General features: G+C 44.2%; 2 protein-coding genes across 2 annotated transcripts; both read right to left on the bottom strand.

Moving 5' to 3' along the window:
• Positions 1-1,096: 1,096 nt before the first annotated feature.
• LOC122225640 (lysozyme C, milk isozyme-like) lies at positions 1,097-4,035 on the bottom strand. The gene is given in 5 exon segments (XM_042948480.1): positions 1,097-1,527; positions 1,873-1,951; positions 2,499-2,660; positions 3,898-3,969; positions 3,972-4,035. Coding segments are annotated over 5 exon segments (444 nt in total). The 3' UTR covers positions 1,097-1,460.
• Positions 4,036-9,225: 5,190 nt separating this feature from the next.
• Positions 9,226-10,278, bottom strand: LOC122225638 (olfactory receptor 11A1-like). The gene has a single exon (XM_042948478.1). The coding sequence runs from the start codon at positions 10,276-10,278 to the stop codon at positions 9,226-9,228; it is 1,053 nt and encodes a 350-aa protein (XP_042804412.1).
• Between the last annotated feature and the right edge of the window lie 3,580 nt (positions 10,279-13,858).

The following is a 13,858-nucleotide window of genomic DNA, read 5'->3' as shown; positions in this document are numbered from 1 at the left end:
AACAGGCCCTGGGCTGTCTAGCTGGTACTATGTTTCCTAAGCCCCCTTGCATCTGGGAATGGCTGGTGATTATATTCTGTCTTTGGAGTATTAATGGAAGTGACATGTGCCTCCTTCAGGCCTGGACCTTAAAACATTGCATGTATGTTTCTCCAAACTTACTCCCCATCCTCAATTTAGAGCATGGAATGTCTTCAATCTAGCTTTGTCCTTGTAGGACAATACCCTAGGGCAGTGCTTCTCAATTTCTTTTTTAATGCATAAGTAACATCTGGAGAGCTCATTAAAACAGAGATTAAGGGGTGCCTGAGCAGCTCAGTTGGTTGAGTTTCTGACTCTTGATTTTGGCTCAGGTCGTTATCTCACAGTTGTGAGATCGAGCCCCATGTAGGGCTCTGTGCTGAGTATGGAGCCTGTTTAAGATTCTCTCCCTCCTTCTCCCTCCCCCACTTGCATGCACTCTCTGTCTCTCTCTCTCAAAAAATAAAAATAAAAAAATTTAAAAACCACAGAGATTAAAACAGTGATTCAGTAGGTCTACTGTGGGCCCAATAATTTGCTTTTTTAAAAAAAGTTTTATTTATTTATTTTGAGAGAAGGAGAGAGCCCTTTCACAGGCAGGGGAGAGCCCGAAAGAAAGGTAGTGTAAGAATCACAAGAATCTCCACACTGTCAGCTCAGAGCCTAATGTGGGGCTAAATTTCACAAACCGGGACATCATGACCTGAGCTGAAATCAAGAGTTGGATGCTTCAATGACTGAGCCACACAGGCACCCTAAGAATTTACATTTTTAACAAGTATCCAGATATTGTTGATGCTGTTGGTCTGTGGACCGCACTTTGAGCAGCACTGCTTTAAAGGGTGGTGGAAGTGCAAGATGGAAGGAATCTGAATTTCTGAATCTCTGTGTGGGACAAAGGAGCTTGTCTATGCACCTTGGACTGTTTTGTGAGAATGCCATGTTTTTGGGGTTCTGTTATAGCAGCTTAGTCATTTACCCTAGCCAACATAATCATCCTGACATTCTTCCAGTCCTTCTCTATGTCTAAACTGAATGTTTCCCACAATTTTCTTCTCTTTCGTCTTGAACTCTCCTTCATGGTGATGGAGAATAATATCAGCCACCTCTACCTATTGAATTTCATAAGAGCTTACATCAAGAATGCTATATTCAACGGTCAGTTTCAGTCTCAAGCAGTTCTCAGGAAAGGATTTTCCTTAACTGGCTTTCCAGAGGAGATACAGGGAACTTCAGTGATGGGCTTGGAGAAATGAGGATCTTCAGCTGTCTATAGCAGGTAGCAAGTCTCATCATAACCCAGTCCTTAAACATGATACTTAAGACAGCTGAACTTGAGTAACTTTTATTTTGGAGGCAGAGATGGGGGAGGGGGGTTAGAAATTCAGAGTTTCCAAGAACTTGGCCACTTTCTCCAGGAGCCATATTCAATGACAGTCTCACAGATTACAACTGGCTAGATATCTGGACAAATCCTTGTTTCTGCAGTGTCTTACCCAGGCCACCCTAAGAATAGAGAAATACAGCATAGATCAGAGGCAGGGGCAGGAGTGTATAGTGGCTCAGCTGAGAGGGGATGTAGGGTCTGCAGGCTGGACTCAGTTTATACTGTGGGAGAGGCTCAATAGGGAGGGTTTGCCCGTCTAAGAACATGTGCCACAGAGATGCATGGGGTGAGCACATCATGGTATTACTCTGCCTCATTTCACATCGGGAGAAGAGTCTCAGCTCCCTACAAAGCCCAGGAAGAATCCTACGGCAGAGATGCTGCTTATTTTATCAGCATCCCGAATACTGTCTGGGTCCATCCCTGGCAGCGTGGCTCATCATTGCCCTGTATGTTCTGCTTACCAGGCAGACATCCCATTAGGATCTTTCACAACCCTCTTGGCACAGGTGATGTCATCACTGATGTTGTCATCCAGAAACCCTGAAAGGAAAAGTGGCTGAGCAGGGAGGGAAAAACCCCTTTTCCTGTTTCATTAATCAATGATTTTTTGAGAGGAATTCCCAGAGGAAATGGAGCCGGAGTCAGAAACCCTCTATCTCTGGAGCTCTTCTGTGGGTTTGCCTTCTGTTTGCCTGGATTTTCTTGCCTTGCTTTGAATCTGCCTCTGAGCATTGTTCCTTCCGGAGGGCACCCAGGACATACCTGAGGGTCCCGGGAGAACCTCTGTTTTCAGGAAAAACTTAGTGTGTCCAGAGTGCTATGTGGGGTATGTGGACGGGTGATACAGTCATGTGTGTGCGAGGAACAGGATGCCATGTATTGAGGGATGGGAGCCCAGAAGGTGAGGCTTAGTCAGAGGTCATTGTATCTTTCTTCCTCCTTTCTGGCAGGAAGAGCTCTGTGGAAGACTGTTTGGGCCCCTTTCTTCCCTATCCTCAACTTCTACAGCACTGGCCAAGGGTCAGGTGTTAGGGAGCAGTGCACCTGCCCCATGTCACCCAGCCCTCAGAGGGGAAGGTGTCCTTACTACTGCACATTGTGTTGCAGGCATTTGCTGAAGGGGAGGAGTTATTTTTGCACCACCACTTGCTGTTGATCTGGAAGATCCCATAGTCACTGCTGCCATTGTCATTTTTCCCATTGAAGGCCTGGGTGTTGAAGTTACTCTCATGCTCAGCCATGCAGACCCCTGTGTCAGAGAGAACAAAAGGTGTGGCTAGAAAAGGAGGATTGTTTCGTGATGAGACACAACTTCTGCTGTACTAGAACTGCCATAAAGTCCCCTAAGACTGAAATGAAGAGACTATGAGGTCCTCAATGTTATATTTATACATATGTGTGTACACACACACACACACACACACACACACACACACACTTTAAGTAGGCTCACACCCACCATGGAATCCAACGTGGGGCCTGAAATCACGACCCTGAGATCAAGACCTGAGCTGAGATCAAGAGTCAGACACTTAACTGACTGAGCTACCCAGACACCCCTAGATTTATATTTATAATCCATTGTGTATTCCTGGTCCTAAGCAATAATTAGCCCATGATAAGTATGTAATAACAATTTGTTAAATAAATGCATTTGGGATGCCCAATAATCAATCACAGTCTGTTTCCCAGTCTACATTTCCAGCCTCATCTTCCAGCCAAATAGCTAACTCTTGCCTTGTATATTTACCCCCCCCTTTTTTGGCTTCTATCCCCAGGTATATGGAAGGGAAGAGGTGGAGAAGTAATGGAGGGGCATCCTAGAAAGGGAGCCCAAAAAAGCTATCCTTGGCGGGGACAGGAAAGGATGTTTGGCATGAAGAAAAATGAAGATATCCAAGGGAAATTGAAATAACTTTATGTGTTGTGCCTAATGGGATGGGTGACCAAGATTCTCAATCCTTCTTGCACTTTGTCATCGTCTCCCCTTCTGTTCTCACAATTCCCTTCCAACTCTCTTGTGACACGGATAGAACAGACTTTAGACAAACTCAGCAGATGGAGGTTAGTTTTTGGTGGACAAAAGGGCAGGGGAGAGGGTGGGAGGCAGCACCGGCTCTGCTGCAGGGACCTGGACTAAAAAGGATGCAGATGAAAGCCAAGGTGATGGGAGCAAACTTGCAAGTGGTTAGGTGAGTTTCTGGATGGATCCAAGGAAGTATTCAAGGGCACTGGGTGGGAAGGTGATTTCGGGGAACAGCAGAAGAAAATCTATTACAGATCAAATAATCCCTGGTGGAAAGAGAAAAATGGAGATCCTGATAGGAATGACAAGGCAGCAGAGGTGGAGACAAGAGGAGCATTCGGGGAGTGCAAGAGAGCAAATGAGTAAATGAGTAAATCACAAGGTGAAAAGGGAAAGATTGCTTGGTTGGGGAAGAAGGCCTCTTTGAGCAGAGATAGAATGATGGATGGTTCATACTCACAGTTTGCCAGGCTGTAGCCATGGAAGCCATCCATTCCCTCTGCCTTCAGCTTGCGGGCCAGCCCACACTTGAGAAGATTTTGGCCTCATATGCTGCAAAGAAGCAGCCGAGGAGGCAGATGATCAGAATGGACCTCATTTCTGTAGCTGGTGGAACCCCAGTCTGCTATGTCCAGGATGCTGTTGTCTCTTATACCCTACGGGCACAAAGATGTCTCTGATTGGGCAATAATGCTGGCAGCTCTGCCAGGAAGGATATGGTTGCCCAAGGCTAATTCCCCAAACTGGCCCCGCCAGGGTGAACTTCAGGGAAGGGGATGTAACCAAGAATAATACCAGGAATAAAGTCTCATTTTGGTGGGGGTGGGTCCTGTATTTGGGCAAATGCATGAGGAGGTAAAATGGGGAGAGATGGGAGTTGGTAGGAAAAAGTATGGTTTTCTTTTTTTCTTTTTTTTTCCTTGCCTTGCCGTGCCTTGCCTTGCCTTGCCTTGCCTTTGCTTTCCTTTTTTGAGAGAGTGTGCAAGTCAGAGAGGGGCAGAGGGACACAGAGAATCTCAAGCAGGTTGCATGCTCAGTGTGGAACTGACTCAGGGCTCGATCCCTTGACTCTGGGATCATGACCTGAGCTGAAATCAAGACCCAGATGCTCAACTGACTGAACCACCCAAGTGCCCCACCAGTATGATTTTCAAGCCTTGTGCTTTTGTTGGAATGTCCCCAGAGGGGGTTGTCCCTGTGTACTTTGCTGAACTTGGCTCATTATCTGTGGTTGGCTGAAGGTATTTTCCTACTCAGTCTAGTGGGGGGAATCCATGATTGGCATCACTGAGTTTGGGGAAATTGAGGATCTTCTGGCATCAGCAATCAGTGAACTATAAGTTGAACAGGAGACTACTAGAACCTAAGTTCATAATATCTCTGTGTCTGAAAGAAGTCATCAGATCTAAACCTCCAACTCTACTTGAATTCTCTCTAGTATCTGTGTAATCAGTGATTGTCAAACATCTTGTATTAGTCAGTGTTCTCTAGAGAAACAGAACTAAGAGGAGATATACATGGTTAGAAAAAAGCTGGGGTGCCTGGGTGGCTCAGTCGGTTGAGCGCCTGACTTTGGCTCAGGTCATGATCTCGTGGTCCATGAGTTCTAGCCCTGCATCGGGCCCTGTGCTGACAGCTCAGAGCTTGGAGCCTGCTTCAGATTCTGTGTCTCCTTCTCTCTTTCTCTCTCACCTCTCCTCTCTCTCTCTCTTTCTCAAAAATAAACATTAAAAAATTTTTAAAAAGAAAAAAGCTGATTATTTTTATTAAAGCACAAGGCCTTGATTTCAGTTAGATGGATAGACATTGTGAAGGAAGAATTATCACTATATCAGTACTTTCTTTAAAAAATTTTTTTTCTTAATGTTTATTTATTTTTGAGAGAGAGAGAGGGAGAGTGTGTGTGTACAAGCTGGGGAGGGGCAGAGAGAGAGGGAGATGGAGGGTTTGAAATGGGCTCTGCACTGACAGCAGTGAGCCTGATGTGGGGCTCCAACCCACAAACTGTGAGATCATTCCCCTACTCCTCTCCCTTCTGGCAACCATCAGTTTGTTTTCTGTATTTATGGGTCTCTTTCTGCATTTTTTGTTCATTTTTTTTTTTTTTTTAGATTATACATATGAGTGAAATCATATGGTACTTGTCTTTCAGACTTGAGATTTTTTAATATTCTCTAGTGTAAATTTATCTTCCAACTGCTGATTTTTTGGCCATTTTGTGGACTGAGGTTTTTTCCAAGTCTTTTATAATGTTGGATCTCAGACTCATTTTGAGTGCGAGAACACACGTACACACTCTCAATTCCTGGTCATTAAGCTATGTACTCTCTCGCCTCCTCAGATGTGCTCTGGATAAGCTTTTGCCTCAGACAGGAGCAGGCAGCAGTTTTTCCCATCTCTCTTTAATAAAAAGAGGCCCTGTTCCCAGCCCCTCCTTTCTAGAGTGACTTTGGCTCCAGTTCCTACTGCAAGTGGAGAAATTTTGGTCTCTGTTAACCTGCAGGAGCTGAACTTATAGCTGCCTCTTGCTATAAGGTCTTCAGCTTCAGCCCTACTCACAGCTTTTATTAGTTTCCTTAGATTTGTGGCCCATGGAGATTTTATTTATTTATTTATTAAAATTAAAAAAAAAAGTTTATGTTATTTATTTATTTATCTGTTTATTAAAAAAAAAAGCTTATTTTAGGTTTGAGAGAGAAATAGGGCACACAAGGGGGAGGGGCAGAGAGTGAGGGGAACAGAGGGGCTGAAGCAGGTTTTGCGCTGACAGGGACGCTGGGCTCGAACTCACAAACCTGTGAGACCGTGACCTGAGCCGAAGTTGGATGCTCAACTGACGGAACCACCCAGGCGCCCCTGGAGATATTTATTTATTTATTTATTTATTTAATTTATTTTTAAAACCTATTTAGTTTTTAATGTTTACTGATTATTTTGAGAGAGAGAGAGAGAGAGACAGATCGCAAGTGCGGGAGGGGCAGAGAAAGAGGGAGACATAGAATCCGAAGCGGGCTCCTGGTTCCTAGCTGTCAGCACAGAGCTTGACATGGGGCTTGGACCCACAAACCGTGAGATCATGACTTGAGCCGAAGTAGGCTTAACCGACTGAGCCACCCAGGTGCCCCTATTTTGTTTTTGAGCTATTATATGCCTTTTACACTTTTTCCTTTTCATTTTTTCATTTATTTTTGTGTGCTTGCTTTATGTAGGGTATCTCAAAGCATGGACTTACAGTGCAATATTGAACAGAAGTCCTATTAATAACTGAAACATTTTAAAGCAATCCATTAAAAACCCAATCTGCTTCCTTTTTTTTTTTTTTTTTTTAAAGCAGTCTTCACGCCCAGGACAGGGTCCAACACCGGGACTGGACTCACCACCCTGAGATCAAGACCTGAACTGAAATCCGGTCTGATGATTAACTGACTGAGCCATCCAGGTGCCCCTACCTTTTCATTAGGAACAGAAACGTGTGGTCCAAGTGGAGGAATGTGGGAATGGCTTCCGGAACCCTTTCTTTCTCCTTTCCTTCTCCTACTTCTTTCCTTTCTTACCCCTTCCACTTGTTGTTGTTTACTTTCCCTTCCATTGTCTCTCCTCTTCCCCTTCCCATCTTGTCATTTCCCTGTTCCCTGTCTTCCTTCCTCTCCCATCTCTTCTCTTCTTTTCTACATCCCTTCTCTCTCTCCTCTGGGGTTTCTCTTCTATTTAGGTCCAGTTTTCTTATAACCTGGTGTCCTCCCAGAATTCTCAACCCTTTAATGCCAGGTAACGAGAAGGAGCAGCTGTGCCTCATGTGTCTATGCAGTCAGGTTCCACTCCAGGAAAGGGCTGGTCCTCGGTGATGTGACCGAAAGGGACAGGGTGTCTCCTGACTTCCCTTGAAGAAAGGGAGAGTGAGGGGAGGATGTTAATATTTGTTAAAATGTGTCACAGGCCAAGTAAAACACAGAGATAGAGGACTTTATTATATGTATTTTGTTTCATTGCCACAACAACCCTGTGAAGTATGTATGTGTCTGTCTTATTTATTATTGGTTTCATATCACGGATCGGAAATCTGAGGCTCAAAGAGGTGCAGTAATTTGCTGAAGCTGGTATGAGGGAGAGCACAGATCAACACAGATAGGCGTGCCTCTTTCCTCTACCGAGGTACTATGTGCATTTGACCAGTTATTCAAATGGTGACATGTTAGGAATTTCTGGCTTCAGGAGTAGACACAGGACTGCTTGTGGCAGGGGATGTCAGGTGATGGTTGTGGGGGAGGTGAGGAGAAGGGCTTGGAACTTTGTCAAAACACTGGAAATGATATTGTAAAGGCAGCCACATGCTTTATGCAGGCCTTGGGACCCACACCTCCCCGTGCCTCCACGACAATTCCCAACTTGGTCTACACCCAGGTTGACTCTGTTCTCAATGCCTCTCACACAGAAGGTGAAGGAACCCCTCTGGGCGCGTGAGGCATGCATCCTGAGGAAGCTGCTGGGTTCTTTGTTTGGGGAACCTGATGTGCATCCTGTATATTCTGTGCTGGCCTCCAAGACACCATTATAACACAGGATTTCACTTTTGACTTTAATGCAAAGAATAAACATCACAGAGACATTTTTTAATACTCATACACAGCCTAGGTTCTGACCACTTCCCAAGCAACCTTCTAGGCAGGGACATTTTCTCTTTGTTTTTTCTTGCTCTGTATTTCCACTCCACCCAGACAGGGCTGGCTATCCCAGGTTTTATACTTTCCTCCAGATCCTCTTGCTGGCCCTGTACATTCTGTACATCTCCCTATCTCGTACCCATCACTCAGGGTTGCATCTCTCGACATCCATGAGGAACTGGGAACTATATTCCTTTTTTTTTTTTTTTTTTTTTTTGGTCAGTTTTCCTGCTATTATTCCTGTCACCCCTGAGAGCCGTGCCCTTTCCCTACACCGAGAATCACCTGTGGCATTTGTTACATGCAGATCCCTGGGCCTCGCATCTAGAGATTCTGATTCTGTAGGTCTGATGAAGAGCCTAGAAGTCTTCATTTGTAAACAGCTACTCTAGATCATTCTGGTACCAGGTGGTCCACATCCCATACCTTGAGAAATATGTTGATACAATTCAAATAAAACAATTAGAATTTTTTGGTGTCATTTTTAAGAGGTTTCAAAGATTTTCTGATAGAGGGAAAACTACAGAATTCTCTTGTTGAGTTTAATTTATGTCTTTCTTTTCTCATTTAATTGTCTCCTTTCTTTTCCCTACTTCCTACCTGTCTGACATCAACAACAGGAGGACTAATGGGAACTCTCAGAGCAGTGGCCCAGTTGGCCTCTTGGGCCCTAGGTATGAATGGCTGACTCCTCCTCTCCCAAGGGGATGCCTTGTCTGGATGCAGGGGAACTGGCTCTCGCACCATCACTACCTACATCACTGCTCCATAGACTTTACGCTCAAGTCTGTCTCTGTTTCTGAGATTTCATTTGAAGCATGTCAGGAGATGTTAATTGTGGTCCTCATTACCATCTCCCTACCCCTTCCTTTTTCTATCTGCCAACCTTAGTCTTGCCATCTTAGATTAATAATTTGCAGATGTTCCCCACTTGGTGTTGTTCTCTGCTCTTTCTTGCATTCTTTTCCATATTCATTCATTCGTTCGTTTTTGTCAACTAATATTTATGGAGTGTCTATAATATTTTGGCCCTGTATAAGGCATGAGATTTTGATCCCTACCCCATCCCAACTGGAAAAATGAAGTTACGTTATTTTGTCAGACATCTATTTTCAATCCCTCAGTATTCATCTTTTCACTGTAGTCTCTAGTCCTCTAGACTTTGAGGAGGGGGCTAAGCTGGAATCCAGGTAGAAGTCACTAGCTGTCCTATTCCCCCTCAGTGGGGTATCACTTGGGATGAGCTGTCCCCAGAGCCTATGAAGGGCCCCCTTTACCTCTTGGTTCTTGAGGCTGTAAATAATGGGGTTGACCATAGGGGTGAATACAGTGTAGAGGACAGAGAAGGCCTTTCGGAGCAAGGGGGCCATGTGGTCTGTTGGGGCTACATAGACCACAATGAGAGTGCCATAATACACCCCGACCACACTGAGGTGGGAGGAACAGGTGGAGAAAGCTTTCTGTCTACCATGGCCTGAAGGTATTTGCAGCACAGTCCTTAAGATGAAGGCATAGGATGCCACAATCAACAGGAAGGGGACCAGTGTCAGAAAGCCTGAGATGCTCACTCCAGCTGCCCACATAACCCCCACATCTCCACAGAACAGCCCTACAACTGGAGCAAAGTCACAGAAGTAGTGGTCGATCTCCCTGTTGCCAGGGCAGAGGGTCAGAGGGGCTGCCAGGGCCAGAGTGAAGGCAGAGAAAGAAAATCCACTGACCCAGACTCCAGCAGCCAGGCAGCCACACAACCATGTGCTCATCAGGACAGGGTAGCGAAGCGGGTGGCAGATGGCCAGGTAACGGTCATAGGACATAGCAGATAGCAGGAGGCACTCAACTGCAGCCAGCGAGGCAAACATGTAGAACTGGACCAGACAGCTGACCAGTGAGATGGCCTCCCTCCCTTTCAGGAAGCTCTGCAGCAGCTGAGGCATGATGTTGGAGGTGTAGCCAATCTCCAGCAAGGAGAAGTGGCAGAGGAAGAAGTACATGGGTGTGTGGAGTGTCCGACTGGAGGCCACAGCCAGCACGATGAGGGCGTTGCCCCCAACTGTTATCACATAGATGGCTAAAAAGAAGGTGAAGGGGAGGAAGCCCAGGTGTTGCAGCTCCCCAAAGCCAACCAGGATCAGCCAGGTGGTCTGGTTTTCACTATCACCACTGGACTGCTTCCTCATCTAGATCTGGGCCCAAGAGAAGAGAAAAAGGTTAACTTTAAATTTTTTTAATGTTTATTTATTTTTGAGAGAGAGACAGAGGCAGAGTATGAGCAGGGGACGGGCAGAGAGAGGGAGACACAGAATCCAAAGCAGGCTCCAGGCTCTGAGCTGTCAGCACAGAGCCTAATGCGGGGTTCGAACTCACGGACTGCAAGATCATGACCTGAGGTGAAGTCGGCCATTTAACCAACTGAGCCACTCAGGCACCCCTAGAAGAAGGTTAACTTTAACGAAGATCCTATTAGGACCACATGCTATACTTGGCTTATTTATTTATTCATCACAGCAAGCACTAAAGATAGCCCTTATTGTCTCTTGTATATAGAGGAGAAACAGACCCAGTGGGATTAAGTCAATTATTTAAGGCAATTATGATGGAGTCATGATGTGAACCCAAGTTTGCTTGACTCCAAATCTCCTTCCATAGTCTACTATCCTATATTGCTTTCTCAAATCCTTCCTGAGTGATAGAAATATCGGTATCAGAGAGCAGCGTAGGGCTCTTCCAGTCATCAGTGAGCTGTTTACTGACAGTCTTGGCTGAGCGTCAACAGCAGAACCACACCTGGTGACCTCTTCTGGAGGGGTGGGAGGAGTACCCATTACTTAGTGGGGAGGTGGTCCTACTCTGAGGTCATGCACATTCCTGAAGTAACCCCTCATCTCATACTGTTATTCCCTTTCCAAGAAAATGAGACTTGGAAATTTTGATGAGAAATCTATAACATTTATTCTATGTGAGATACAATCTAGAAAGATCCGAATTAACCCAGATTCCACTCCCCTCGGAAGCCATTCCTTTTCCTTGGAAAAGTGGCCTGGTGACCATTGGTAAAGCCATTTTCAGAGTCCAGAGTGCTCACAGGTAAAGCCATTTTCAAACTGTGCTCAGACTCTAATCAGTTTATTGGAAGCTGAGAATACTTCCTTTTTTTTTGGCTTGCTGCCCTATTTCTCTCTACAGGTCACTTGGTCAATTTATCTCCCCTAATGTCAGTTATTTAGACATTTCTACCCTGTAATAAGATTCCTTCTCTTAGTCGTTAACAATACTACACTAACACCAAACACAGACGAAGACCTTGATCAGTATTTGTAGAATGAATGAATAAATGAATAAATAAATTAATTAATCACAGTAATTTTCCAATGATAAATTGCCACAAAAAACTTGCAGCATCTGATTATTAATGATCGGGCTAGGGAAAGAGGCATTTAAATGATTGCTAAAATAAGAGAGGGAATCTCTGAGTTCTTCCCTAACTGAGGGAATATTGGTATATTGTCACTCAGAGTTTGAGATGGAACCATGATTAAAGTTGGAGATGGAAGCCAAGTAGGTGTGTGTGTGTGTGTGTGTGTGTGTGTGTGTATGGTAGGGGGAAGAAACCAGAAAGCCCAACATGATAGAGAGTTTTCTCATTTTTGAAGTTAAGAAAGATGACATTCCAGGGGCACCTGGGTGGTTCAGTTGGTTAAGGGTCTGATTCTTGATTTTCGCTCAGGTCATGATCTCACAGTTTGTGAGATTGAGCCCCACATTGGGCTCTGGACTGATAGTGCAGAGCCTGCTTTGGATTCTCTCTCTCCCTCTGTCTCTGCCCCTCCTCCTCAAAATAAATAAACATTAAAAAAAAAAAAAAGATGACGTGCTGCATTAGCAGATGGCAGCAAGAACACATGGTTTTTGTATTCCTTCCCTGGCCTTACCTTTCCCTCTGGTTTTGGGCTTATATTATGCAGACACACATTTGGTCACATGGGGGATACAGACATAGAAGGAATAGAATATTTTCAAATGTATTGGATACATATTTTTATTTTTTGCATACTAGTGACTTCTTAAAGAGCTAGAAAGAGATTTAAATTGAGAATGGAATAGATCCTAGGTTTAGCAGAAAGATGGAGCAAGGGAAGAAACTAAAAAACTAGTCAAACCAAAACAACCAACCAGTCAACAGACCCAAAACTTCTTAAGTCTTGTCAAGTCTCTGAGTCAATGCTTATGATAAAAAAGTTACTGTTGCTCTTGTTAACCAGTTAATTTGACCTTGGTCCCTGGTAAAATTATTAAATAGATGCTTTATAGAGCACGTGGAAGTCTCATAAGGAGACATCACCAGAAGCTAAATAATGCTACTAAATATAATGTCAAACCTCACATAATGTCCCTTAATGGTAGTATTAATAACTTAGTAGATCAGGAGAAAGGAGTAGAAAAAGGGCATATTAATTTCAGTAAAGCTTCATAGAAAAGATAATGACTGTGAGCTTAAAAATAACACTTTTAGTTTGGCTACTATACACCAAAATATCTCATTAATGATTCTGAAAATCTGGAGAAACATGTCTAGTAAAAAGGAGAAGGCTTTGTCTTCTTGTCTTTACCTCTTTTGGCAGTGACTTCCATAAACAGCAAATATGCATGGCTCATCAAACTTCAGATGATATGAAAACAGAGTGAAAAAGCCAGTATTATAGGTGATAGAATTATAATTCAAAATAATCTTGTCTTTTGAAATGCTAGACTAAAAAGATGAAATTTAACAGGGTCACATATAAAATCGGCTTGTAGGCTTTAACAATCAATTGAAAAGTAGCCATTTATGTGAAAATGATTTGAGATTTTGTTGAGTGTTATGAATTGGGACTTCAGAACTGTGAAGTATGAGGAACATGTGAAGAATGTGGAGATGTTTACTCTGGAAATGACAAAATGATGGGAGAATATGATAGCTGTTTTCAGGTATTGGAAGGATCCCCCCCCCACCCCAGGACTTATTTATTTTATAGCTGGAGTTTGTACCTTTTGACCACCTTCATCCAATTCCTTCCTCCCCCAGCCCCCTGGAAGGATTCTTATAAAGAAGAGGGACTAAAGTTAGCTCATAGGTGCTCAGAGGGCAGAACAAGGACCAAGGGGTGATGATGGTGGAAAATCCATACCCACCTACCTGTGCTGGTTTCAAAGAGGTGATTCTTATGGGGTGGACTATTATTATTTACAGCATGATATTGGGGTATCAAAATAAAGTGAGGCTCATTGGACAGGATCAGAGGGGAGGAAATGAAGTTCCTTCCTAGAGGCTCCAGGAGTTGGCAAATAATGGGTCCCATTCATTGGAACATACTGGAATAAGCACAAGACATTTAAAAAGTATGGCAAGCTCCATTCTGAATTTGTTTAGGTTGGTCAGAGGTGGTTCTCTCTGTTGGCAGAGAGTAGTGTTGAGCCAGATGCACCCTAGACACTCAGATTCAGTGGAAAGGGAGTCTGATCTGCTTTGGGCTTTGAGTCAACTCCTCTCCTGGTTGTTCTTACCTCCAGACTAAATTCTTCTGTCAGCTGTCAGCTCTGTGGACTTTATGCTTCTCTCTTATGGAGGCTCCATGTTACTGGCTTCCCCTACTCCAGAGTGCTCACAGACCACTATTGTCCTTATTTTACATATGCTGCAGTGGACACTACTGCCTTTTCTAGAGCAGGGCAACCTCCTTCCCTTGTGGGGGGATGAAGAAGAGCCTCCTGGGGAGGAGA

The sequence above is a fragment of the Panthera leo genome, chromosome B4 (genome assembly GCF_018350215.1).
Source record: "Panthera leo isolate Ple1 chromosome B4, P.leo_Ple1_pat1.1, whole genome shotgun sequence".
Lineage (NCBI taxonomy): Eukaryota > Metazoa > Chordata > Mammalia > Carnivora > Felidae > Panthera > Panthera leo.
The sequence above is the reverse complement of the archived record's forward strand: the minus strand, read 5'-3'. Positions and strand labels throughout refer to the sequence as shown.

What these genes read in the sequence shown, in the direction of transcription:
- LOC122225638 (XM_042948478.1), bottom strand. Translation starts at nt 10,278, where the DNA reads ATGAGGAAGCAGTCCAGTGGTGATAGTGAAAACCAGACCACCTGGCTG.